Source organism: Pseudopodoces humilis, chromosome 21, assembly GCF_049639895.1.
Source record: "Pseudopodoces humilis isolate 2021_Gansu_Grassland_sample_001 chromosome 21, ASM4963989v1, whole genome shotgun sequence".
Classification (NCBI taxonomy): Eukaryota; Metazoa; Chordata; class Aves; order Passeriformes; family Paridae; genus Pseudopodoces; species Pseudopodoces humilis.
The window spans coordinates 7,493,576-7,520,886 of record NC_142220.1 but is presented as its reverse complement, the minus strand read 5'-3'; the positions used below and the strand labels follow the sequence as shown (position 1 = coordinate 7,520,886).

The following is a 27,311-nucleotide window of genomic DNA, read 5'->3' as shown; positions in this document are numbered from 1 at the left end:
CCTTAACCCCTCCAAGAAGCTGCCACTGGGCCAGACCTCACCAAAGGCTGCCTTCCACACTTGGCTGAGATTATCAGCAGCCCATTATTTTTCCTGACGCTATCTAACAAAACAGAAGAAACACTGAGAGCCAAAGCAATTCCTCAAAAAAAGAGGACAAACCAACATTCATGAATGGAAAGTGGGCTCTTCCTCAAACATCCCCTCAGTTCCATGGCAAGAAGTCAGTGAGTTCTGCTTGAATCAGTGGGTGCCTGAGGCCCTGTGCAGCCCCAGACCTTCCTGGGTGGGTTTGGGGACACAGGAGCCACCTGTGCCCATCCCACCAGGAAGGTCCCCTAGGTGATATAAGAGCCACAGCCTCTCCCACTGAAGAGCAGCAGCACTAATGAGTCTGCAATTAAAAGATGCTATGGGGGTAAAGAAGTGGAATCTTGGAACCTGGAGCTCTGTTTTGACAAGGACTGCCTCAAACACAGCTGAGCGAATCAGGAAAAGGCACAGCCAAGGGAAACAGAACAGCTCTGACATGGGTTTAAATCAGAAAATCCACTTTATTTGTCCATAGACTGAGCCCATTCCAATGACATCCCTCCCACAGCTGGGCTGTGTTCATGGGTTGCAGCCCCCATCACCCTCTGTCCATCCCAGGGTTGACCATCCCCCAAACAGGGATTTCTACTCAGAATTTACTTCTGCTCTGACATCCCAGCATGGCCAGCAGGTCAGAGCTTAGACCTTAAACTCAGTTTTTGAGTGAGACAGTGATTACCAATCCCTCTTGGATGCTCCTGCGCTGCAGTGGGTGAGGCTGGAGGTCAGGAAAAGGACCTGACCCGATCCCTACAGCTGGCCAGAAAGGCTGAAACCACAACCACCAGATTCCCGTGGGCAGAATCCATCCTGGCCTGGGGATTTGGATCCCAGCTTGTCTGGGGGGTCAGGTTGTGATAGTTTGCTAGGAAGATGCAAGGGTTGTGCCTGGGAAGGCAGTGGAGGTGGAGAATTCCTGGCAGTCCAGGCAAGGATGCTCGCTCCAAGACTTCATCACAGAAGCACAGCTGACAAGAGAGGTCTGCTCCCAAATCACTAATGAGGGGTGAGGATATTCCCACCAGGGCACAAATCCATTTCCCTGTGGATGCCAGAGTGGCCAGCAGCAACTGGAGCCACAAGCTCCAGTTCTGCACCCCACCACCAGCCTGCCCCTGACATTGTACTGCCTGAATTTCCCTGACAACTCCCCTCCTGTCACTGCCACCATCCAATTCCCAGCTGGTTTCCAGCCACTGCAGGATGCTTTCCAATAGCAAAGCTCTGAGCTTTGCTGTCAGCAATGAGCAGAGATATTCCTTCTCAAATAAAGAAATAAAAAAAAAAATCCCAAATACCAAGTAAAAATAGTAATAATAAAAAAAAATAAAATCCCAGATTTCTCTGCATTATCTTTTGAGGCAGCCTGCCAGAAAGCAGAACTGTGGCAGGACACATCTCACCCAGCCCTCCCCTGGCACTCAGAGATGAAGTCGAAGCTCTTCCGCATCAACACCTCTCTCTTTCTGTTCCTGGTCTTTGTTGTTGTTGTTTTTCCAGCAGCTTAAGGAAGCTAACAACGAACTGACGTTTTTGGCAATGATTATTACATCTCTTGGAAAGTGTGTCTCATTAAAACCAGAAGAAAGGAGGAAAAGTGCTGAAGCGACTCTTTTAAAAATGCAAGAGCTGGGATTAATTTGTTAACCTGAAACGGAGACTCAGACTGCCACCCAGGGCTGCTCAGCTGCCTGAGCCAGGCACGGGGATCCAGAGGGTGGAGGAGATCCTGGCCAGGACCTCAGGCTTCTCCCTAAAGCCAGTGATGAAGATCCTCATGGAGACTTTACCCACAGCACTGCAGGCAGTCAGGATAAACCCAAACCCACCTTAACAGCACAAAAACCCAGTAAACCAGTTCTGAAAAATTAAACTGTGCTGAAAACCACTTTCTTTTAGAAAACAAAGCCACCAAGCTGCTAGTTAGAAAGGAAAAATATTCTAATTTCCCCTGATAATCAGCAATGATGGGACAGCAAATACAAGTAAACCCCACCGACAGATTAATTGGAGTTTGTTAAAGTATGACAGGGTTTTGACAGTTTTCCTGAGTGGCAGCCACGCTTTCCAGGCAATCACTGAACTGACAGAGGTTTTCATAGCAGCACTAGGAAATAATGATTGCAATCAATCATATCTTACCGGATTCCATGAGACACGCTGGTAAACACAGCAGAGGGAGGAGAATTATTTATGGGCCTTCTGAAGAGCATGCAGCTAAGTAATTGGATGAAATCAGGGGAAAAAAGGAAAGCAGCCCCTAAGGGTGATGTCTTGTGGAAGAAGGAATAGCTTCTCTGTGAAACCAGTGGAATAGTCAACAGCCAATATGCTCAAATTTGGATGGGTTGAAACCCAAGGGAATTCACTAACGATGCTCTTGTCTTTAAAATACCTCCTTGGAGTGAAAGCAGCAGTGAGCAGGCGTCACCCCCTGCCAGCACCTGCCACTGGAACCTCCAGAACAGCAGCCAGGATGAGCATTCAGGGGAGTTTTGCTGCGTGTGCCAGCCTGAATTCAAAGGTGAAGTTCAGCAGAGCTCAATGATCCTTGTGGATCCCTCCCAGTTGAGGATATTCTGTGTTTCTACCATTCTCTGACCATGCAGGAGTGGAGAGCAGCTGAGAGGAGCATCCCTAGAGCAGGGGACACTCTGCTGGGCAGTCCAGCACAGGGCTAGGACCAGTGAGAGTGATGTGAAGTGCTGCTGGCAAAGCCCAGACCACAGGGAAAGGAGCAGACAGAAAGGAGTTTCCTTGTGTTTTCCACATTTTGGGATCTTGAGCATCCTCCACCACTGCTCACGTTGGGAGCCCTCTCCACCCAGCCCTTCCCAAGCACGGATGGAGTGTGCAGGATGCCACCCTGTCACACAGGCACAGAATGTTTTTAAAAGGAGTTAAACTCCTCAGGGAAATAAAAAGAGCACTTTGGGTCATGTCCCCCTGGTTTCAGCTGGGGTGGAGTTAATTTTTTTCTCAGTGGCTGGTGTGGGGCTGTGTTTTGGAATTGTGCTGAGCACAGGGGTGATTTTACAGAGATGTTTTTGTTGTTGCTGAGCAGGGCTCACACAGAGCCAAGGCCTTTGCTGCTTCTCACTCTGCCAGGCTGCTGAGGAAGCTGGGGGTGCTTGGGAGGTGACACAGCCAGCACAGGGGACCCAGACTGACCAAAGGGATATTCCAGACCCTACAACATCATGGCTGGGGTAAAAAATGGGGGAAGAAGGAGGAAGGGGGTTCTGGTATTAGTTAGTGGGTGGTGAACAATTGTACCATGCATCACTTGTTTGTTTCATTTTTGTTTCACTATAATTTATCATTATTAATGAATTTTCCTTTTTTTCAATTAGTAAACTTTTCTCAACATACAAGTTTTACTCCAATCCTTCTTTCATTCCAGAGGGATTGACAGAGTGGCCTTGTGGTGCTTAATTTCCATCTGGGCTTAAACCACAACATCACTTTAGCCACTTGGAGTGACTGAAACCTCCCTGGTGGCAGCTCCCATACCTGGGTCACTCAGCCTCATCCTGCTCCAGAAGTCTCACACTGCTCAGCAATAGCTTTGTGCTGAGAAGATGGGGGAAAAAAACACATTTCCACCCAAATCCAAGTTATTTCAAGGGCAGCAGAAACCTCCCTTGTCCTCCTGTGGGGACATCGAGGCACAGCCTCAACCCACATCTCCACAGACCCATGTGAAGAGCACCAAAGCATCTCCCTGACATTTAAAATGCAATCCCACACTGTATTCCCAATATCCATAACCTGGCTGGTTGTTGTTGGTCCCCTCCCTTCTCAGACCTGTCACAGCCCTGCCTGGCCATCCCACAACAGCAAATCCCCTGCTTGTCCTGGAGCTCACAGATAGTGAGATATTGCTTATGTCCATTGAAAATACCAGCTGAATTAATTTCAATCTAAAGCATCATTTGCTTTGGTTTTCTCCTTTAAAGGACAACTCCAGGCTGTTTAAACCCCTCAAAAGGGCAGCACAATCTTGAAAGATTTATTGCAGAGGAAGCTGGAGGATCTCCAGTGGGGTTGAGGCAGACCCAGACCTCACTGGCAGCTCCTCAGGGTGGTACCTGGGGATCCCATCCTACTGTGAGGGCACTCACCCTGGCATTTTCCCAGGGAGCAAAGCCCCAGCCCTTCAATTCTCTGCCCCTCTGGTGTTCATCTATTTACTTTCACCATCGATTTGGATTAAAGCAGATTAAAAGACCAAAGAGCCAACTAGCCAAGGACTAACTCTGACACATAATCCATTGCAATCACAGCCCAGAGACACAGCTCTAGCTCTAACTGGAAACAAGAGAGCCCAAGGCCAGGCTCAGGTTGGCAGCAGTGGCCACCTCCTGTCTCCATCCCTTTGGGGAACCTGCTCCAAGGTCCCTCGGGGTGGCTGCACCCCCTAAGGACACCCACTCCCCAGCATGGGCTCCCAGACAGTTTTTGCTGCCAGCAAACCCACCCACAGGTGCCATTAAACTGCTACAGATTTATTAATTTAAGTTATGCAGAGATAACACAGACCTGCTCAGCCAGCAGCCCAGAGGAAGAGAGCACCAGGAGCCTCACAGGGAGCTGCCACACAGCTGGAGAAGCAGCTCAGGAGCTGTGGGTGAGAGCTCCAGCTGCACCATCGATCTGATCTGCTCCGAGAGCACCGGCAGCAAAGCGGCTCCCTGGTAATCAGCCAAATTAAGCAGCCTTAAGTCACTGGCTGGTAAAGTAGATTATGTCCCACCTGCCTGCTATCACCTGCTCCTGGATTTATCCATCCCCTGTCGCACTGCTGTGTAAATGTGCAGCCCCAGGGCTGTTTTCCCTCACTCTCTGCATCCTTGGGCAGGCAGAGCCTGTCACGCACTCTGTGTCCTGCAGGACTGGTTCCACACCCCGGCCAGGCAGGACCTGACCCAGGGCTCTGCTGGGGCAGCTGTGTGACAGCAGCAATTGCAACCTTTCCCTGGGCTCAGGCGACCCCCTGCTTCCCTGCAGCCCCTCACAGCAGCAGTGCCTGGGGTCCATGGCAGCAGGGGGACAAACGTGGGAGCCAGACCCGGCTGTGGGTGGGAATAACCCCGTTCAGCCCCAGAAATCTCTCCTGCAGGCCTCACCCCTACAGCCAGGCCCTGCCCTGCCCATCTCGCTCCCAGACTGTCACAGCAAAGCCACGTCCTTGGGATCCACGGCCAGCAGCTCCAGGAGCAGTGAGCTGCACCTCTGCTCCCTCCTGCAGCCCCTGCAGCTTCTCCTGCTGGCACAGTGCCCCAGGAGGGCTCCTGGAGGAGGCTGCTCACAGGAAACCTCCCTGAGGTGTCCCTGTCCCAGCCCCGCTGGCTCTGGGGTCTCCTTCTTCCCTCCTTCAGCTGCAGGAGCCTGAGCTGAGCCTGCAGAAGAGGGTCCTGATGCTTTTCCAGCCATCCAGCTCCCCCTGTCCTTCCCATCCCAAAGGAAAACCTGGAGGAACAGCCTGCAGCTCCACCCAGACACGTCCGCTCCCTATTTCCAGACAAATAAGAAAAGGCAGGAAAATGAACAATACAAACACAGTCGCAGTCAGGAGCATTTCATTGCTGCAGGGGAGAGCCCAGGGCTGTTCCCCCAACTTCTATTACTTGTTATCCCACCATACACACACCAGAGATCTGATGTCCCCCCTGGGGACTGTCCCACGAGTCCTGCCGTGAGCCATCACTGCAGGTAAAAGGAGCTGGATCATCTCCTGTTCCCCACAGCCCCCAGAGATGGGCTGGGGGAGTTGGGAAGCTGGGGAAGAAGAGATGAATACACACAGCCCCAACACAAGCTGCAGTTCAGCTTTTATTTGTTCTAATATATCCTTTAACACATCTTTCTTCCTCCTTCTCATCCCCCCTTTCACTTTTTTTTTTTTTTTTAAAAAAGCAGCAGCAGGGAGTTTTTAGCTGCTTCTCTATTGCCAGCCAGCACTATTTTAAATTGCATTTTAAGCTGTTCTGCAGCACTTCAAACACCTCACACTGCAGGACAGGCTTCCAAATTACAAGATTAACATCGATTTTAAATTGCTTCCTAAAACAAAAGGGCTCCAGCACAGGGATGGATCAAGGGCAGCTGCTGGAGCAAAGCCCAAAGGACACCAGAGCTCCTGGGGCATGGCTGGACCCACACTGGGGTGGATGCTGTTGGGACTGGGGGCAAACTGGACCCTGGATTTGCAGCTGAGAGCCCCAGTTTCAGGTGAAAAGCAGCATACACAGGTCCCACGGGACAGGGACAGCCCCAGAGTGACTCCACAGAGCCACAAGCCAGGGACCAGTCTGCATTTGTGTTCCTGGTGTTTACAGGAGGCTTCTCTCCGAGGGCACCAGCGCTTAACTCAGCTGCTTCTCCTCCTAATGGTCCCCATTGCTCATCCAGGGAAAATTGTACTTGTGCCCCATGGACTGCAGGAAAGGAAGGATTGCACCCAGCATTTGAACAGCCCAAAACCAGGCAGTGGGAGGCTCCAGGAGGCTCAGCACCACCATCAATCCCCCAGCCCTGCACATCCAGTGCTCGAGCCCACAGCCACACTCACGGCTGCCCCAAAAGGTTCTGCTTCAGAAACAGCAGAACTCACTCATTTAACACTTCTAAAATGATCACCCTTTCTCCTTCAGCCAAAAAGATTGGCCAAACAGTGCTGGGCATCCTGCCACTTTGCTTCCAGGGGCAAATAAATCATCCCTTTCCTCCAAACCCATAAATCTCCAGCGAGCCCAGGGGGCAGATCCTCCAAGCAGCAGCAGAGCCCAGAGCAGGGCTCCCAGAGCTGGGGGGCATTGGCAGAGCTGCAGGATGAGCCTCAGCTAATCTCTGCTCAAGCTGAACCGAGCCCTGCTCTGTCATTTAAGCCAGAGAAACAAATAAATCAATGGGAAAACCCAGCTTTTACAGAGGCTGCTATGGTTCCCACTGTGCTAGTTTTATTTTCTGAAGTACCTGCTGCCTCCCAGGCTCAGGATGACTTTTGATTTAGGAGTGAAAAGGAGTAATAAAAGCATGAAGAGTCATTAACATTCCTCCTGGCCATGGTGGGGTGTTGGCTCATCACAAGTTGTTGGAAATGCCATTTGACTTCCTTATGAGCTATAGAAAATCAATTAATTGATTTAATCATTCCCTGGGTGTCCCTGCTTACGGAGATAACAGAGCGCCAGGGCAGAAGGATGCTGCTCCTGCCTCCTCCAACACGGGGCCAGCAGGGAAGGGGCCAGCACACATCCCTGCTCTGAGGTCCTCATCACTGCTGCCCCGGTTCAAGACAGGTGAATTCACACTTCCATTTTCCAATCAGCTTGGTGGCATCATTTTTTTATTTTCTTTAAGCCTGCAGGCAATTCAATTCTGAGCAGTAATTGCATGAAACAGGCACTTCTTCAGGAAGAGACATTTTCCCAGGGTGGATTAAGCCTTAACCACTACAACAGCAGCCCTGACACTTCTCTTTACCACTCTGTGCCCTGCAAAGCATCAATCTGCATTTTGCTCCCCCAGCACATCCCCACACGAGTGGGCAGGAACCCCCAGTGGCATGTGGAACCCCAGGGATGCCTTTACTTTCATTATTTCAACAGCTCTCATTTCCCTGCCTGCAACACAGATTTAATAAGGGCAGTAAAGTTCTACACTTCCACTTTAAATTCCCTTTCCAGGCGTGGGTTGAGGATGGGAACGCAGTGCACGTAACGATGGGTGCAGAGCTTGGGGCTGGACTGAGGACACCAGCAGAGGAAGGAGAGGCCACAGGATTTTAACCAACCCTCATTTTCCCCACCCAGGAAAAATAATGGTCTGCTCCCAAAACACTGCAGATTAAGGACACCCCTGTGCTGGCCCAGGGGTTGCAGTCCCAGCACGGTGGAGCTGATGGCACTCGTGGGTGTTGTGTCACCTGCTTCAAAGAGCTCTTGGAGCAGCTGAGCCCCCAGCAGGAGCTGGCAAAAGGCAATGTGTGGGGCAGAAAGCTCTCAGTCTGCATCTGGGCTCTACCTGGATTTGGTGTCTCCCCTACCTCCCTTCTCCCCACCAATGATTGGACAAGGAAGGAAGAGAAGGGTGGGAGCTGCCGGAGCTCGGCATTTCCAGGGGAGCCCCAGAGCCAACCCTGCTCCAGGAGAAATCAAAAGCCCATCAGCTCCCAGCAGAGCTCCTCACCATCAAAGGAGATGCTCCCAGTGCCAGCCAGCTCCACTTGGCACCAACCAGACAACTTCTTACAGCATCAGCTGGCTGCTCCAGCCTCCGAGGATTCACGGGCTGGCTTTGGAAGGGACAGATGCAGAGAGGATGGAAGTGAGCCCCAAGCACTGCTGCCCAGCATGCTCCTCCACAGGGCTTCCCCCTGGCTGGCACCAGGAGAGTCTAATCCAGCCCTGGATGCAGCAGCAGCAAGATGAAGCACTGGGGACATGCAGGATCTGCAGGTCCCTGCTGGTGCCGAGGAGGTGACACCACACTCTGACCCACACCTGGCACCTGGAAAACCAGCCTGGATAACAACCCCCCAGGCACTGAGGGGAGAGTGGATGGGAGAGGCAAACCTCCTGTCTTATTTGCTTCTTCCAGAAGCAAACTCTGGATTCAGACCCTGAGAAGAGTCTCATCCCTTCTCCTGGAGCAGCATCCCAGGCACCGCTGGCAAGGCACGCTCCAGCATCCGCTGATCCTGACAAGCTGCTTACAAGCGCTGCAGTTATCCAGGGCTGCTCAGCAGACAACATCAAAACATGACACCAGCAGCCCAGGAGAGGGTTGTAACTCACTCAGGAAGAAACTGGGAATAATTAACTCCAAGTTTGCTGAGCAGAGCCCGCCTGACTCCCTCCCTCTCCCGCCCGTGTCCCCTGTCACCGTCACTTGCTTACACGAGTCTTCACAACTGGTTCTGCTGTCGCCTCTGCTGAGCATTAAAGGCAGCAAGATAAATTTATAACTCACATGACTCCTTGAAAGCAAAGGGAACACGAACATCCCTGGAACTACACGTTTTGGGCCGTGTCTCAGGGAGGCAGCAGCCCAAGCCCTCGCTCCCGGGTGCTCTCTCCAGCCAGAGCAGGTAAGAAAAGGGATTCCCAAAGCCACAAAGCAACTTTTGGGTATTCTGCCCAACCCAAGCTCCTGTCAGAAGATCTGTGTGCTCTGCCCAGAGGCAGACTGAGATCTGTCACAAGTGGCAGGACCCAAATTTGCAAATGGGTCCTGAAAATGACCTTTCCTGACAGAGGAAGAGGTGAACGCATCTGTGTTTTATTTTAAAGCTCTCTTGGGCTGAGCAGCATCTCAGTGCAGCTCAGCTGAACAGAGCTGTGCCCTCCTCTGCTGTCAGCGAGCACAAGGACAGAGTACACAGTGGGTCAGGATCATGGATACCTCCAGACCTCCACCTCCTCCTCCTCCTCCTCCTCCTCCTCCTCCTCCCCTCCTGGCACAGCTGACTGCAAGGGGGGATGACAGAGTAACTCAAGCTCACTCTGATCCTTAGCAAATCCGAGCCTGACCTTTCTGCATCCTCTGTGAGAACAAATGGTGATGTTACCTGGCCATGCTAACCCAGCTGGGATGCTGCTGGAGCAGAAGGAGAAGCAGCAGAGCTGGGAGCAGGAGCAAAGGACCCCTCTGTGGAGATCATGTAGGTTCTCACATTTCTATTTGGGCTCTCTGCTCCGCTCCTCAGGGAGCAATGCAAGGCATTGAAATAACATGAGATCCCATTGCTTCACGGTGCTGTGGCTCTGAAATGGTGAAAATGCCCTACAAAACCCTGAGCAACCTTCAGCATTATCATCTGCAGCACAATTCCCACCCCTCCACATGCCTGCCCTGGAGAGAAACAGATGCCACAAATACCAAAGCTTACAGCTGTGCTGCACAGCCCTAAACATCTCCCTCTCTCCTCTTCTGTGTTCACTGATGGAAAAATTAGCTTTAAGCAGGTGAAACTCTAGGAACTGGAGCAAGTGACAGCAGCAGGAGAGGCTGAGCACTCCAGGAGCTGGAATACTGAGAGGGTTTGAGGAGGAGAGGGCAGGATTCCTGCCATCTCCAGCACAACATGCCTTGACTGTTGGCTCTGGATCTCTCCTGGGAGTCCTGTAGCCCAGTGTGGCAAACCAGAGCCCCAGTGCTCAGCTTCCCCATGGTCTGCATGTGGGACAGGACACCAAGAGCCAGCAAGGGGAGGTGTCCAGATTATTTTGTTGTCCACATTTATTTTTATTCCCTCCAAAATGAACATAAATGACCAAATCTTTTTGCAGCAGAGGTTGTTCTTTGGTGACCTGCCATTCTGCTGGGTCACAGACCACAGGAAGTCCCTGCAGGGGCTGTGCACTGCCCACCTCCAGACGGATTCCAGGTGGAGTTACCATCGCCCAGCTGCAATGTCCCAGTGCTGCAGGACTGGGAAAACCTCTCTTCTAGCCCACAAGCTGCTTTTCAGGGTCCATATCCTGCAGCCTTGAGATCAGACCCCAAAACAGACTCACAGAATGACCAGGTTGGAAGAGACCTCCAAGATCATTGAGTCCAACCCAGCCCTAACGCCTCAACTGAGCCATGGCATCGAGTGCCACATCCAGTGTTTTTGTAAACACGTCCAGGGATGGTGACTCCACCACCTCCCCAGGCAGACCATTCCACCACTTTATCATCCTTTCTGCAAAAAACCTTTTTCTAATATCCAACCTGTATTTCCCTTGGTGCAGCTTGAGGCTGTGTCCTCTCATTCTGTCAGTGGCTGCCTGGAAAAAGAGACCGACCCCACCTTCCCACAGCCACCTTTCAGGGAGTGATAAGGTCACCTCTGAGTCTCCTTTTCTCCAGGATAAACACCCCCAGCTCCCTCAGCCTTTCCTCACAGGGTTTGTGTTCCCAGCCCCTCGCCAGCCTCGTTGCCTCCTCTGGATGCCCTCAAGGGTCTCAATGTCCTTCCTGAACTGAGGGCCCAGAACTGGACTCAGCACTCAAGGTGAGACCTCACCAGTGCCGTGTACAGGGGAAGAATGAGCTCCCTGCTCCTGCTGGCCACACCATTCCTGATCCAGGCCAGGGGCCACTGCCTTTCTTGGCCACCAGGGCACTGCTGGCTCGTGTTCAGCTGCTGTCACCAGCATCCCCAGGTCCCTTTCTGGGCACTGTCCAGCCACACCGTCCCCACCCTATAACATTGCAAGGGGTGTTTGTGGCCAAAATGCAGGACTCGGCACTTGGACCTATTAAACTTCATCCCATTGGACTTTGCCCATCCATCCAACCATTCCAGGTCTCTCTGCAGAGCCCTCCTCCCTTCCAACAGATGGGCACATGCTCCCAGCTTAGTGTCACCTGCAGATTTACTGATGAACGACTCAATACCCTCATCCATGTCATCAATAAAAATATTGGACAGAGCTGGCCCCAGCACAGACCCCTGAGGGACACCCCTGGTCACTGCCCCCCAGCTGGAAGCAGAACTGTTCACCACCACTCTCTGGGCCCAGCTATGCAGGCAGTTCTAAACCCAGCACAGAGTGCTCCTGTCCAAGCCTGGGCTGCAGTTTTTCCAGGGAATGCTGTGGGAGACAGTGCCAAAGTCCTTGCTGAAGTCCAAATAGACACATCCAGAGACTTTCCTGCATCCACCAGGCAGTCACCAGGTCATAAAAGGAGACCAGGTTGGTCAAACACAACCTACCCCTCCTAAATCCACCCTGGCTGGGTCTGATAAACCTGGCCATCCTGTGTGTGCTGCATGATGACACTCAGTGGAAACTGTTCCTTTACCTTACTGGGTACTGAGGTCAGGATCCTCCTTCCTACTCTTCTTGTGAATGGGTGTCACACTGGCCAGCTTCCAGTCATCTGGAACCTCCCCACTGAGCCAGGATTGTTGGTAAATGGTGGAAAGCAGCTTCACAAGCTCATCTGACAGCTCCCTCATCACCCTGGGATGGATCCCATCTGGTCCCATAGATTTATGACTATCCAAGAGTCTCAGCAGTTCTCTGACTGCCTCCTCCTGGATAACAGGGGGACCATTCTGCTCCCTGATACCATCTACCAACCCAGGAGAACAAAACACATCTCAGCAACCTAGAACAAGGTGCAACAGCCTTGTAGAGGCTGAGCTTCACCCCTGCTTACTTCTATTTTCCAGTTTGGGCTCTAAAATCAGCTCTCCCCCACCCTTGTCCTTCCTTCATCCCCTTCCCACTGATCCTGCTCCCAAAGTGGTGGAGGAAACACAACACTGGAGCCCAGTTGTGGTCAGCCACAGGAAACCAGCTGGAGATGCTGCTGGGAGCACACTTTGGGGTGGGAAAAGGCAGGTGTTGAGCTCAGCAGCTGAGCAGCAGGAAACACCTGGAAACAGGTTGAAAAGACAGTTATGGGAACAGCAAACACACAACTCCAGCCGCTCAGCAAACCCCCACTTCCCAAAGGCAGCAGGATTCAAGGACCTCAGCACCAGAACTGCTGCTGCAGCAGTGACCCCCAGCACAGAGATACCTGTGAACCACTTCAAATGCTTCTGTCCAAGTCCCAGCAAGGTCAGCTGAAACCAAAACAGACCCTTCTTGCAAGAACCAGCAGGAGGGCAGAGCTCAGCTCCAGCCACTTCAGGATATCAGGACCTGTCCTGCACCTCCCCTGGGTTTGCAGCAAATTCCTCCAGCACCTCATACCCAACCCTGCAGGCATCAACAGCAAGAGGACTCCAAAGGCTTTTGATTCTTTACAGCAGCTACAGCAGTTGCAGGCAATATTCCAGCCACATCTAATCGTGTTTTAACACTTAATAACCTATTTTCCCCCATTAATCCCCAGCAGCAGCAAGCTCCACCAGCAGATGTACATCCCACCAAATCCAGCCTGGGGCACAGCCACGGGCTGAGGGACCACGGCCAAATCCCTCCCAGCACCATGATTAGAGAATTTGGTACTTTTTCAGCATCAGCCTCCTGCCCCCTGACTCCAGCAGTAAAACAACCACAAGAAAGATGCTTGGGGGAAAAAAAGAATCATCAAACACATTAAATTCTAAATAAGAAGAAAGAAGAAGGAGCAGAAAACTCAATCTCTTGAGTCTAGAGACCTTCCCAAAGCATCTCCCACATTCAAAATTTATAGACTTCTCTGTTTCCCTTTTCTATCTACATCTTTGTTTGCAGAACAAATTCTTTCAGTGGCCATTTCAAAACAAAGGAACCTTTGTCTGTGTTTACTTGACAGCAGCAGATTAGGATAAAATAAGTTGCATTTCAGAAGGGTTTTTTTATTTATTGTTAAGATGCAAAGCCTCTACTGCAGCAAATCACCAAGCAGAGAATCCATCTGAGGAATGATTTCTGGCACACACCGAGAAACTTGGCTTTTGGAGAGAACCTCTGAGAAAGGTATTCACATACAAAAATCAAATTTTAAATGGGATTAACTTCTGGACTGTGACATTATCCATTTCTCCTTTTCATGCTCCTGCCTCACATCTATGTTTATTTTGGTTATGATCGGCTGCTCTCACAGTTCAGGAGCCAGGAAAGCTCTGGGCAGGGCTGGGGCATTTTCATGTCTCCCTTTGAATTTCAATAGCTGAGGCTCAAGGCTGGGCTGGGCAGGCCACTCAGGGAGAGACAGGAACAGCCCCAGCCTAAACTGGACCAGGGACCATGAACTTTAGTATTCATCCACAACCCAAATGATTTTTTGGATGCAGATGATTTTAAAGCCAATGATTTTTTGAGATCCCCCAGCTCTCTGCAGCCACCCCAGGACAGGCACTGAAAGGCATGGGCAGCTTTCCCTGCACAGCTGAGTCTGGCAGGGCATGAAACAGCCACTAAAGCTGGGATCAGCCCCAGGAGGGACTGCAGGAGCTGACACTCACTCATCACAAGCCCACCCCATTTATGCTCCAGCCCCACTGCAGAGCAGCTCACCCCAGAGCACAGAGGAGGATATCAGCAGCTTCTCTGCAACATCCATCAAATATTGAATAATGCTCCAAAGGGCACTTCAGGAGTCCAGGTGGAGCAGGGACCAGGCTCCTTCCCCACCAGGAGCCCATTCCCAGGAAACACTCAGGCCTGGGCATGGCAAACCTGAGGCCATACACCCAGGAACTCTTCCCAAGCTACTGGCCATGAACCTGTCCAGGTTTGTGCAGATTCCCACTCCTCATCACACCAAGAGCTCATCAGCCCAGCACAAGTAGCCTGCTCCTCTGAGCTCGCCTCCAGCCCAGCACTGTGTGCTTAACAGCAGCCATAACCGCCAGGAATATTTCCTGGGTTTCCCTGGGATCCAGAACACATGTTAATTAAATGCCAGTTTGTTATTCAAACAGACCTTTGGAGATTTCACATCACTAATAAACAGCACATCCATTCCTGCTCCCACCCTCCCCACTTCGATGTTCACTCCACTCTCCTCCAGGAGTTCTGCCTCCCCTCGGCCAGGAGCGACCTCTGGAGTTCCCTCCTCAGCCTCCTGCTCCGAGCAGAGGGGCTCAGACCTGCCCACAGCCCCACATCAGCTGGGTGTGCTCTCAGAGCCTGCAGGGATGGAGATTCTCCACCTCCCCAGAGGCTGTGACTCCCCATTTCCCAGTGCACCAGGGAGCCTGCCCAGGCTCCATCACCCTTCCTGCCTTTTCTATGGCTGGGATAGTTGGTTCTTCCAGCCATCAGGTGCTGCCCCCAACAGCCACAGCCTTTCACAGGTGACAGGGGGAGGTCTGTGGTGACATTGGCCAGATCCTGACCAGCACATTCCCTGAGGCCTTGGTCCCACTCTGCTTTGGGGTTACTCACTCCTGGCAACAGCTACATCACCCTGGGGCACAGGCAGTCCCTACACACCTGTGTGACAGGAGCTGGAACCCCAAAAGCCTGGACTGGGTGTTAAAGGGTGAGAAAAAGCCCCTCAGGTTGTGCCTGCCAAGCTTTGGGGACAAAGAACACAACCTTCCTCCAGCATCTCCCTCCAGAGACAGGAGAGAGGATGCTTTGTGTTTGAAACCAGTGTGTGAGGCCATGAATGAAGCTCATCTTCCCCAATAAGAAGCACAGCAACTGCCAAATGTGCAGCAATTCATCTGGAAGCAATAGTTTGTTTGGCAAAGCCACTGAATATAGGAGAAAAAATTGGATTTGCATTGAATTTTTGAGCTTTCTAACAAAGCAGGACTTGCCTTACCCAGTTAGAAAGCTAAGAGACCAAAACCTTGAAAAATTAGAGGACATAGGTCACAATTTATTTATTTTCTTCTTTAAATGAGACCAGTCAGGCATTACCAGAAGCAACATTCAACCTGCACCACCTCAGAGCAAAGCAGCATCTCTCCCAGCCAGCAAGGCCAGTGCTCACAGCCCTCAGCAGAGCCAAAGAGCATCAGGCAAGAGGGTGAACCCATTTACACACCTTGATTTAACCAGCTGAACCCCCAAGTGTGCAGGATTTGAGGTGTGAGGGCCTGAAAAAGGAGATTTGTTTTGACCCAACTCCAGTGCTGACGCTGCTCCCAGTAAACCAGAGACAGGCCAGGATGCAGTCAGTGGGTTCAAAGGTCTGGGTTAAATTAATGACAAGGATAAGGATGGGAAAAGCCACTCCAAGTCATCCAGAAAGGGGGTAAAGAGCTGAGTAATGGGGTTTCTGCCATTATTTTACCCCAAATTTAGAGCCCTCTGGGGTGACCCCAGGTGCTTCTGCAGGTTTCTGGAAACCTTTGCTGCTCTTTGCAGCACAACCTGTGCCACACCTCAGCTGGCCCCACAGTTAATCTGTGTCTCTGCCTTTCTTTCACCTCTACAAACTTCAAGGACACTGGGGCTCCTCTGGGACAGAGAGCAGCTGTAACACTGTCACCTTGGTTTTAAACTCAGCAATCTTTTCAGAACCCATCTCCTCAAAAGCCAGGTCTGGAGAAGGTTTGGAGAAGAGGGTGGTCTGGGGGCTTCTGCCCACTCTCCTTGTGCTGTTTCTTATCCCAAGAAGGAAGAAATCCCCTAAAACCAGATTTCACTCACCAGCCATCCCGGAATGTGTGCTTGGCTTGGGGACAGGAGCACAGAACACACCTTCCCCATGGGGACACGTACCCTGACAAGTGCAGAAACACTGAAAAGCACTGACCCTGCCACCACTCCAGGCTGAGGTCACCAGGAACACACCAGTCCTTGGAAAAGGGGTTTAATGGAGCTGGTGATGGGGACAGGAGGGGAGGATCAGCCACCATGTCCTCCATCCACAGGGAGAACAGAAATCCAGCGGCCACAGACTGCAAATCCATCTCTTGGAAAGTTAACTGAGGGCTTTAACACCACCCATCTTCTGGAAACCATCACTTGATCCCTCTCCTCCTGTAGGGAAGCAGCAGTGCCTCAAGGAAAGGATTTAATGCTCCAAAATCACATTCTAGGTGAGGCTGTGGAGCTTAGATCATTCCATATTTTTGGCACGGAGGAGGAGAAGACCACGGTGGCCTGACCAAGCCCATCTCACCCTGCTCAGGGGAGTTCAAGCTGGGCAGTTCCCTCTCTGTGTTTCACTTGACTGGAATCTCAGAGGAAAGGTCAGGGGAAGCTCCATCCATGGCAGCAGTGTCCTCCCAGAGCAAGGGCAGGATGTGACTGTCCCACCACAGACCTGTCTCCTGAGCTGACTTCATGTCTCACCAAAAAAATGCAACGTAACACACACTTGCTAAAAATCAGAATATTCCTCTTCTACATGTCAGTATCTGCACAAAACCACAAAGGCCCTTTATTTTCTCTTCCTAAGGAGCAATTTCCACTCCCTGCAGACCACAAGTGCTCAAACCCACCGAGACCTCCAAACTCCTGAGCCAAATGCTCCACACATCAGCCCAGGGGCAGCCCACAGCTCACACTGCTGCCAGCTGAGGGTCTGATCCCACTGCTCTCCCGTTTTCTGCTGCAAGCCAGGGTCAGCACCCACACTCCAGCATTCACCCCACTGCCTCACACCTCTGGGCACGAGCACAGCCAGCTTTGAGCCACACAGCAAGAGAGGCCAACAGGGCCCTGAGCCATCCTGGTAATCCCAAAAAGGGGCCAGGAAGGACCTGTGGGAGTGGAAGATCCAAGCACCATCCTCCTGCATCCCTGGCACTCATCAGCTCAGCCCTGGAGCACCTCATGGGGCAGGCCGGACACGGGGCCGCGCTCACCTTCGGTGCGGATGGTGAAGGGGGAGTCCCCCAGGCGCTTGGCTGAGAACTGCCCTCCCAGGGACGTCATCAGGAAGCACAGGGTGAAAAATCCAATGCCCAGCACGAAAATCCTGCGGGAGAGAAAGCAGAGCTGGAGCAAGGTGTGATGAGGAGCCACCTCCTCCCTCCCGGGCCAGCCCCAGCACCCCCTGCCCCTGGGGTAATCCCTTCACACGACAGCAGGAGAAGCTTTGGGTTTCTGGGACAATCCCAGCTCCATCCCTGGGGCTCACCCCACCCAGCCCTGGCAGGGAGCATCTGTGCAGCCCCAGCCCCACCTCACCCCAGCCATGGCCAGACCCTCATGAGCTCCACAAAGAGCCCAGGGTGCTTCTGCCCAAACCCTGGCACTGAGCAGGGGGGCTTTTCCTGAGAACCCCCCCAAAATCCCTGCAGCCTGCTCCAATGGGCAGGCCTTGAGGAATCCTCCTCTCAAGGGGCAGGGGTGGATTTACATCTTCAGTGGGGAAGCTGAGCCAGACCACAGCTGGCCATACAATGCTCCACTGGGTCCAGCCCAACAACCCAGACCACAGGAACCACTACAATAAACAATACCTGTGTTCCTCTGGGAGAGAGGAGTAAAGAGAGACCTCTACCTTCCCTTCCTCCCAAAGGATCTAAAAAAAAAACCCTTTCAGTTTTTTAAATAAAGCCTTTTGTTCCCCTGTAACTAGGCCACCGGCATTGCACTACGGGGCACAGGGGGACCTGCAGGGCAGCACTCATGTGCCCTGGGGCCATCCCATCACCACTGTGTTCACCAGGACTGGCAGGGAAGTGGCTCCCAGGGGACACACGTGGCAGGATGTCACCTGCAGGTCACCTCCAGGGAGGACCAGGAGCTCCCAGCACTGCTCCTGCTCAGGCCAGATTCGGGCCAGTCACTCTTCTGGGGGCGGAAGGGCTGAAGGCAAGAGCTCTGTGCCAGCCTGGCTGTTGTGCACCAGGGAGTGTAAAGCAGAGTGCTCTGTGCCAAGGGAAGGATGTTTGGCCTCCTTCCACTGCTCAGAGACGCTGCCATCATCCCCGAGACTCTGTGGAGGTGCCGCAGCCTCCAGCGGACACACGGGAAAAGCCCTGGCAGAGCCACTGCCAGGTGTCAGTGTGACAGCTCCCGGAGCAGCAGCAGCATCTCAGCCACCAAACCCAGGGGAAATCTTGAGGAGGAGAAGGAGAAAAGACAACCCCCAGCCAGCCTCGTGAAACAACAGGTTTGTCTTCCAACAGGTAAATCCCGTGTGGGACAGGGAGCTGAAAAAGCCCTCGGGGCTGCCCGCTGCCATCGCTGCCTCTCAGCATCCCTGAGCCAAAGGGAAGCAAAACACGGGGGACAGGAGCCTCCAAGCCTCCTTTACAAGCTCACAGCAACCTCCACAGGGCTCAGGAGCTGCACACAGACACAGCACAGCCACCCAGGCTTTTCCAGGTGCAAAGGAGCCCACAGACCTCCACCTAAGCATTCCTATGTAACTAAAAAGGCAGAGGAGCAGGAACCAGCCTTCAACTCTGGGCTACAGCACACCAGCACCACAATTATCTGCTGCTGGAAAGGGCTAACAAATAAAGTGACCTGCTTCAAAACTCTCGTTAGTGACTGGAGATGTTGTGGAGAGCTCAAGTACGGGGTCAAGCAGCTCAAGAGGGGCTGGGCTTCCCCAGGGAAATCTGGTGGAGGAGCTCCCAGGGCAGCTCCACACTGTCCCAGCACAGCATGGCCAGGCTTTCCTTGCCTGGAAAGACCCCTGGGCAAGACATGGCACTTACAGGAGATCCCACAAGCTCCCTACCTCCATCCAGGCAGCTCTGACGCTGCTGTCACACAGAGAGCACACACCTGAGCCCCAGATCCAGGGCAGCCTCTCTCAGCAGCAGCCAGCTCAAGAACAAATGGTTTCCTTTTCCTGCTCCGAGGAGGATCAGCCTTGCTCACAGCAGACAGGGCCCTAACTCCTGCCCATCCCCATGGATCAGCCCTGCCCCATCCCTGGTGGATCAGGGGCACCTGGCCATGGGCTCTGGACAAGCAGCACAGCACAGCTCCCCATCCCCTTCTCACCTCCCACCTAACCAAGAGGAAAAGCAGCACCCTGGGCTTGTCAGCACGAATGAGCCCTGCCAGCAGCACACTCAGCACCAGCACAAACACTGCCTGACAGCCAGGCCCGAGCTGGCCTGCCAGAGCTGACCCACCTGGGAAAGGGGATGCTCAAGCACATCACTGAAACTGCCTGACATCTCCATGCAGGCTTGGACCAGCTCGGGTCCCTTTAATTTCCAAATGAGCTGCCCCTGGAGGGGTGGAAAGCGGTTTCCACACCATATATAAACCACTGTGCACTCACTAATCCAGGCGCCCATCCCTAAAGGTTTGGCTACGGGCACAGCTGGTGAGCCCCACAAGCAATAACCAGTGGAGCAGAACCACCCCCTCCCCAGCAGATGCTGATGAACCATCGAGCTGTGGAATCTGCATTCAGACATGAGCCAGACCTCAGCCCCCTCCCCAAAGCAGACCTGGGAGAAGGGTTTCCAGAGAGCCGTGGTCCAGCTCCAGCAGAGAGGTGATTGTGGAGGCAGCAGAGCTTCCCTGATGCTGCAAAGCAGCGTGGTGTCCCATAAATAGCTTGGAGAGGGGGTGATCTGGGGACATTAGTGCACTGCCATTATCACAGCCTGAGCCCAGTGCAGTGCTGGGTCTGGGAAAGGCTCTCAGGAACACACTGGAGGGGGTGGCTGCACCCAGCTTGACTTTGGAGGGCTGAATTTACCCTTAGGGAACACTGTGTGCCTCGGCACTTCCCTGGCAGGAGAGGACAACAGCAGGCTGGAGAAGAAACAAGCTGAAGGGGATCAAAGCCCAAACAAGTCCTGCACCCGAGGGCCCCCCCTGGGAGCACATCCTGGTACCAAACCCAGCCATGGCCCTGTCCTGCTATCCCCTCCCCCCAGGAGCATTTTAACAAAGCATCACCTGAATAAATACTCAGACCTGATGCTGCTCTCACACCTCCTATTGACAATATCTTCATCATTATGCGAGACCTTGTTGATGCTTTTTAATCTTCATAATTATAGTCTGGCAAGGAGGGATCGTTAAACACCAAGCAGAAAGAAAAAGGGGAAGGGAAGAAAAAGATACAAAGGTGATCTGTGCTTTACCATCTCCCTAGGAAACTAAACCTTTTTCATTTTGACTGGATTACAGAGAGAGTAGGGGAGATGCAAGATGCTCTTTCCATAAAAAACAACAACAAAAACAAAGGGAATTGGAGCCTTACTGGAATTACTGTCCTTGGGAGATCCAGCCCAGAGCAGGGCTCCAGGGAGCAGGGAGGTTGCAGGGCTGGACCCTCAACCTGAGAACCCAAACTCCTTTACTTTTGCTGATGTTCTCCAGGTGAATAAAAATGCCTGGGTCAGATTCAGCTTAGTGAAAACTCCTTATACAGAAAACGAATTTACCACAAAGTAGATAAAACATACCAGATCCCAGCACTAGCTCCTCTTCCCCAAAATCAAGACTAGCTCCCTGAAGACTATGGAGTTCCAAGGACCAAATAGCATCTATCCTGCACGCTGGCTTTGCCTGTCATCCAATGTCACATTTAATTCATCACTCAGGCGCAGTTCTGGTGCCAAGTCCCTCTCCACATCCTCCCCAAACTGAAATGTTCACAGTTCTGGGCTCTGGCTCAGTGCCCAAAAGAGAAGAAAGCGAAATTCCTCAAGTCTTAAATGAAAATTGGAAGTGATGCCCCAGTCACGGAGGATTTTGGCCCATGGAACTGAAAGCTGGGTGTGACCAGGAGGGTCTGAGTGCTGAGTTGGGATGTGATGGGGGGAGAAAGGCCAGCAGCACCCAGCAGGATGGGACTGTGTCTGGGAATGTGACACTGGGACCATGCCCATGGTGCCACATCACCCAGCAGGGACCCACAGGGAGAATCCTACACAGGTGCAGGGGGAAACCAAGGGCTACAGAGTCAGGTTAAATCTTTTATTAGACAAGTGTTCAGCTCCCAAAAGCTGAGCCACCATTCCTACCAGCACAGGTCAGGTTAATAAATGACCCCTCTCCCTCAAACCTGTTTTGCTGGGAGCCCGACAGGGTTGTGCTGCTGTCAAACTGATGCTCAGCCATGGGCACCGTGATCCATGCAGGGGACCAGAGTGAACTCTCACACTGACCACTGTTACATCCCACAGAACGCCTGGATCTGGTTTCCAGCTGGCAAACAGAACTACAGAGCCAAGAGCTGGGCGAGCTGGACTGGATTCCTTGGTGAATTCTTGCCCGTATCCAGCACCATCACAAACGAGACCTCCTTTGCTGCTGAGATGAAGTCAGAGCCACCCTTGGACACTCTTGTGGTTTTCCAGACTGATCTGCTCCCTCTTCCCTTTCTGCAGGCGCTCTCCCAGCTCAGGGCTCAGCATTGCTTTGCTAAACGTGTCTGGAGGGTGGTTAATGAAATGTTTTGGTGCACAGGATCAGGTTTCCTGTGTGCTGTTTGCCGATGGCACCGCTCCTCCTGCTCCTCTGATGGCTGTGATCCACATCAGGCAAGGGATTGCACCACGGGATTCCCCGGAGCAGTGAGGCTCTGCCCAGCCAGCAGCAGGGAAACAATTTCCAGGACCCCTCCTGATTGCCAGGATCTTCTCCCACTCCTGGAGGTTATCCCTGACCCCCATCAGCCAAGGATGTGGGGTGCTGACGTTAGGGGAGCAGAGCTGATTGGCACCGGGTTATGGCTGGAGCTGGGCAGAGCCAACACTCACCCACGCTGGGATAGGAGCAAGGTGACACAGGACTGTGGCATGGGGGGGTCACACTCAGCATGACAGCAGCATGGAGGAGGTGCAGAGGTCCTGGACACTGTGGGACAGTAAGGAGAGGGTCTTGGGAATTCCTCCTCTTGCACAGGGAGAGCCTGGCTGTTAACAGCAAGGTAACCCCACTGGTTCCAGTGGCACCAATACTGGTCTGTACTGGTTGGAGAGCAGAAGCCAGCCCAGGGCACACAGCCAGGGCAGTGCAAGCCTGGACACCAGAGACTATCACAAACCCCTCATCCAGCCATCACAAACCCCTCATCCACACACATCCTCATCCCTGATGGGACTTTGTCATCACCCTGTGCTCTCCCACCCTGACCCCAGGTCTCTGCTGGAGATGGGGTTCCCCTGTCTCAGGGGTGATGCCCAGGGCACAGGAATGTTCCAGCCAGTCACTTCCTCACTGTGGAATTCAAACGCAGTTAAGAAAGCAAACAGCCAGGCAAGGAGGGCTCCCCTGGGTGAGAGTGCCCTTCTCGCGTCTGTCGCGCTCACTCCCGGCTCCACTCGGAGCAAGCCGGAGTCGTGGGAAGCCTCACAGCTCTGCCACGGCTTTGTGGCATCCCCTTGGCCGAGTTCCCCAGTCCCAGGGCAGTGCCGCGGGATCCAGCAGCAGAAATCGCTGCAGGCAAGCAGAGCCAAGCAGCTCCCGAGGAGAACAGAAAACCTCTCCATACCTGAGCGCAAGCGAGCGGCGCCAGCCCAGCCCGTCCTCCCTCTCTGCGCCGGGCAATAGCCTGGACTAAGCAAAAAGGCAGCGAGCAGATCCCTGCGGTGACCCCAGACCCCCAAACACAGTGGGGAGTGCTGGAAACCTCTGGGCTGCGCTCACCCCACCTCGAGCTTCGTTCCTCGGCACGTTCCCCTCCATCCATAAGGGGTTTTGGTCCCTCTCCCCATCGAAACACCAAGGAACTGCCACCACCTTGTGTCTCAAGCTCAGGAGCAGCCCAAGCACATCTCCAGGGAAGCAAAGAAGCCGGAGAGCAAGGGCTGGAGAGAGGAAGCGAATGTTTGGAAGCAAAAATGGGGAGTTACAGCAAGGGGAAAAGCAATGGGTGGGTACGGGTGTGCTGAAGCCGGAGGGGTTCGGGTTTGGACACCCACCCCAGCCCCACTGCCAGTTCAGGGTGGGTTTCGAAATCCCCAGCTGCACCAGCAGGCTTAAACCAGAGGAACCGATTCGCCCCCACTATCAACATCTCCGAGAACGGTACTCAGAACGGTACCAGCGGCGAGCAGCCCTGCGATAGCCCCAGAGGCACCGGCGGTGGGGTGAACCTGCCCCAGCGAGAGTCGCACGCTGCCCCGCGGGCAGGACCTGCCCGGATCCCTGCACGGCCGGCTGGGCTGAGTACACCTGCACGCACAGCCCCCAGGGACACCCGGCCACCACAGCCCGCAGGGACACCGGGCCACCACAGCCCCCAGGGACACCCGGCCACCACAGCCCCAGGGACACCCGGAGCTCGCACAGGGACACCCGGACACCACAGCCCCCAGTGACACCGGCCAGCCGCATCCCCCCGCACCAAACGCGCTCCGCCGGCAGCTCCCCACCCGCAGGAGCCGGGCGAGGCGGCCAGAAGGAATCACCAACTTTACCTAAAGGGTCTCAAGGTGACGAGGCATCTTCTGACCATTATCTTGCCATCCGCGTTGACAGTGATCATCGTTCAAAGTTGCGGGCAGGGGGCGGCCCCGCACGCCCCCAGCGGCAGCGAGGGCGGCAGGAGCGGGGCTCAGCGGGCGGGGGCTGCGCGGGGGCACCGGGGGGACACGGCCCCCCTGCCCTACCCTTGCCCCTGCCCGCTGCCGGCCGAGCCCATGGCCGGGCCCCGGGCTCCGCTCCGCGCACCCCGCGCTGCGGCTCCGCTCCGCCCCGCACCGCCCCGCGGAGCCTCCGCCGGGCTCCGCCGGGCTCCGCTTGCCATCTAGCGGCAGCCCGGCCCCGCAGAGGGGGGGTCGGGGCAGGGCGGCAGGGGAGTGGGGGTGCGGCAGCCCCCCCGAGGTGAGGGGATGGCGTTTTGAGGGGAGGATGGCCGGGTTTGGGCGGAGAGGGCGGCAGCATCCCCGCGCAGGTGACAGCCCGCGGCGGGGGGACCTCGGGAGGCAGGGCTGGCCCTTTGGAGGGGACAGCCAGATCAGAAACGCCACCGAGCACCGTGCCGGAGTGATGTTCGATTTGGGGGGGGTTAGGAGCAGGGCAAACCTCCCTTGCCGGAAAAGGCGGGTCTGGAGTCTGGCAGCACCAGGCTGCAGCTCTGTGGCCCCATCAGATGTTTTCTCTCTGGGGGGCACAGTCACGGCCCACGATGTGGGTCCCCAAATTCCCCGGGTATTTTCAGGGTACCGCCAAAAGGACCAGGGCGGTGTCCTTGGGAAGACAAAGAAAGGGCCGTGAGAGCTGAGGCAGGAGAAGAAGTACTGAGCTCAGCAGAGGTGTTTCCAGCTCTCCTGTGAAAGGTGGCAAGCACAAAAAGCTTCCCAAAAGTTGGGATTTAAAGGAGCCAAGTGTGCACAGAGCCCAGAGACGCCCCATTTCCAACCCCAGCCAGGATGGGTGCACCCCACTGAGGGTGAGGGACAGGATGCAGCACTCTGGGGTGGGCACAGAATGGCTGGAAGGACAATGCTGTCCCCCATGTGCACTCCTGGCCAGGCTACAGGACAGGGCCAGGCTGTGCTCTGGGGGGCTGTGATGCCAACATGCCACACTGACCCCGTGGCTGCTGCCCCTCTTTGCACAGGACACCACCACAGGTAATAAAGCACAGGTGACACTGGGTGACAGCTGTCCCTTTGCCTTCCCCACACTGGGATGCTCTCCCCCCATGGTCTTCCCCAGCCTTTCTCCATCCCATTTTCCTCCAGAGAGAGAAACCCCCCTGCAGCCCTACCTGCCTGGCCTGGCTTAGTGATCCCTCCTCAAGTGCTGAGCAATTCCAGTGCCCTCCCAGCACCAGCCACTCCCTCCTCTAAAAACCAACCTTGATTGTGCACAATCCCAGGGTTTTCCCGTGGGGCTGATGAGGAGGAAGTGCTGCTGTGATACTGCATTTCCACAGGCATCCCATGTGCTCACACTGTTTCCTTCTCCCCAGTGGAAACCAGCGGTGGCCTTGGTCACCTCCAGGGAGCCTAAGCTGCAACAGCACCAGCCACACGTGAGCTCAGGGATAGCAACTGGAAACTTACCCCAAATCAATTTTTTATATAATTTTATATATTCTTTTATAAAACAGCCCTTTTTTTCCAAGCAGAAGTGAGAGGCAAAACCCTATTCTCCAGGACTTCTTAAATGCAGAAGGATTTTTGTGTTCATCCACACTTTTCATGGGCAGGTGACAGGGAAGGAGTCATTGTCACACAGAGTAGGATCCCAGCAGGATGCAGACGGACACACAGACTGAGGATTTGTGTGGCTCAGGAGCAGCACAAACAAACCCTCAGGTCATCTTGGCAAGGACACCCTTCTCTGAAGCCCATCCTGTGGGGATCTTATGGACACAGCCAGGCAGCCCCAGTGCATGGGCAGACCCCAAACACCAGCTGGGTGCTCGGTCCCTGCTGTTTTAGGTGCAGCTGGGAACATCTGGCCTCCTCTGGATTCTCCAGGAGGGGAGCAGCAGCCTAATGAAGGTGCCATGGGGATCTTGCTACCCCTGATTGTCTGCCTGCTCACTCCATTCCCATCTCCTGCTGCTCTGACAGGAATTCTTAGTCCTCACCTGAGCAGCAAAACCACCTCAAAATCTGGTGCTGCCCTCCAGAGCCCGGCTCCAGGAGAAGGCAGAGCCCTTCATTCCAAGAACTTCTTTCCAAGATCAGCTCAGCTCCATGGGGCTGGAAACCTTCCTAGTGCACATAAACACTGCATGGAGTGGGTGGTGGAGCAGCCAAGCCACCTCCTGGGGTGTGCCAGGATCCAGCTGTGCCTTCCTGAGAGCCTGGGGTGGGGGGACAGGGAATATCCAGCCCAGGAGGACAGAGCAGGGGGGCCCAGAGTTCCAGTGAGGGGTGAATTCTGCGGGATGGGAACCTCTGACCTCCAGAAGGATAAATCCAAGGTCCTTCTGTGCATCCCACAAGCTCTGGATTGTGCCAGTCCAGCTCCTCCCCGAGGCCACTGGCAGCGGCTTCCCAGCAGGAAAATCTGGGGTGTGGCAAGGCACCACACATTAATTATTTAAGAATTAGGGGTGAGTGCCATTGAGGGGAGAAGGGACCAGGGAGGAGATGGTGTCCTCCCATTCCTCCTTCCAGAGCTTATCCCAGGCTGGAAAACTCCCCCAAAGGGTTTGGCTGGTCCTGGGCAGGCAGAAGGCAGCTCAGACACTTTGGCTTCTTCCAGGTGCCTCCTGAACACTGACCAGGAAATGAAAATGAAATAAAATAAAATACAACATTAAAAATTTAAAAAATGAAATAAATTATAAATTATAAATTATAAATTATAGAATATAAAATATAAAATATAAAATATAATAATATAAAAAATGTAAATATAATAATATATAACAATATATAACATACAATAATATATAACAATATATAGTAATATATAATAGAATATAATATGAAATAAAATGTAATATTAAATATTATATAATATAAAACATAAAATAAAATATAATATGAAATAAACTAAACAAAACAAAATAAAATAAAATTAAATAAAATTAAATTAAATTAAATTAAATTAAATTAAATATAGAAATCTGCTCTTGTCTATCTCCATGCACATCCTGGCAGGGTGCTGGGGTCAGCAGCAACAGTCAGAATTACTTCTGCCACTCCCAATTCCCACCAGAATCAGCTGTGCAGGATCCACCACAGCAACAGGAATGTGGCATTCCCCATCCCCCCAGGGCCCTCATCCCTGAGGAGAAAAGCTGCAGCAGACAGTCCTTTCCCTGTGCTGCTGCTTGAAACAAAAGCTTAATTAACTACCAGCTCGATGTCTGTTTAGAGGGATAAATCTAAAATCCAAGGATGGTAATAAAGTAGTGAATTATCTTCTTCGGCAGCTGAGAAGCAATAGCCCCAAAAATCAATATGCTGAAGTTATAGTGCACACACACATACACACACACACACAGAGGTTTGTTTGTTATTCTGAATTCAG

General features: G+C 53.2%; 1 protein-coding gene across 4 annotated transcripts in view; it reads right to left on the bottom strand.

Moving 5' to 3' along the window:
- The window catches only part of MGAT5B (alpha-1,6-mannosylglycoprotein 6-beta-N-acetylglucosaminyltransferase B), a 65,779-nt gene extending 41,748 nt beyond the window's left edge, over window positions 1-24,031 (bottom strand). For 2 of the 4 annotated variants that reach the window (XM_005526803.3, XM_088065513.1), the window contains exons 1-2: window positions 23,789-24,031; window positions 17,300-17,412 (exon numbers count right to left, since the gene is read on the bottom strand). In XM_005526803.3, the coding sequence (XP_005526860.2) occupies window positions 17,300-17,412; window positions 23,789-23,856 (181 nt within the window). In that variant the 5' untranslated portion in view covers window positions 23,857-24,031. Of the gene's footprint in view, window positions 1-4,635; window positions 4,765-17,299; window positions 17,413-23,788 lie in introns of those variants that run through there. The other 2 variants (XM_088065512.1, XM_088065511.1) reach the window with 2 other exon arrangements.
- Between the last annotated feature and the right edge of the window lie 3,280 nt (window positions 24,032-27,311).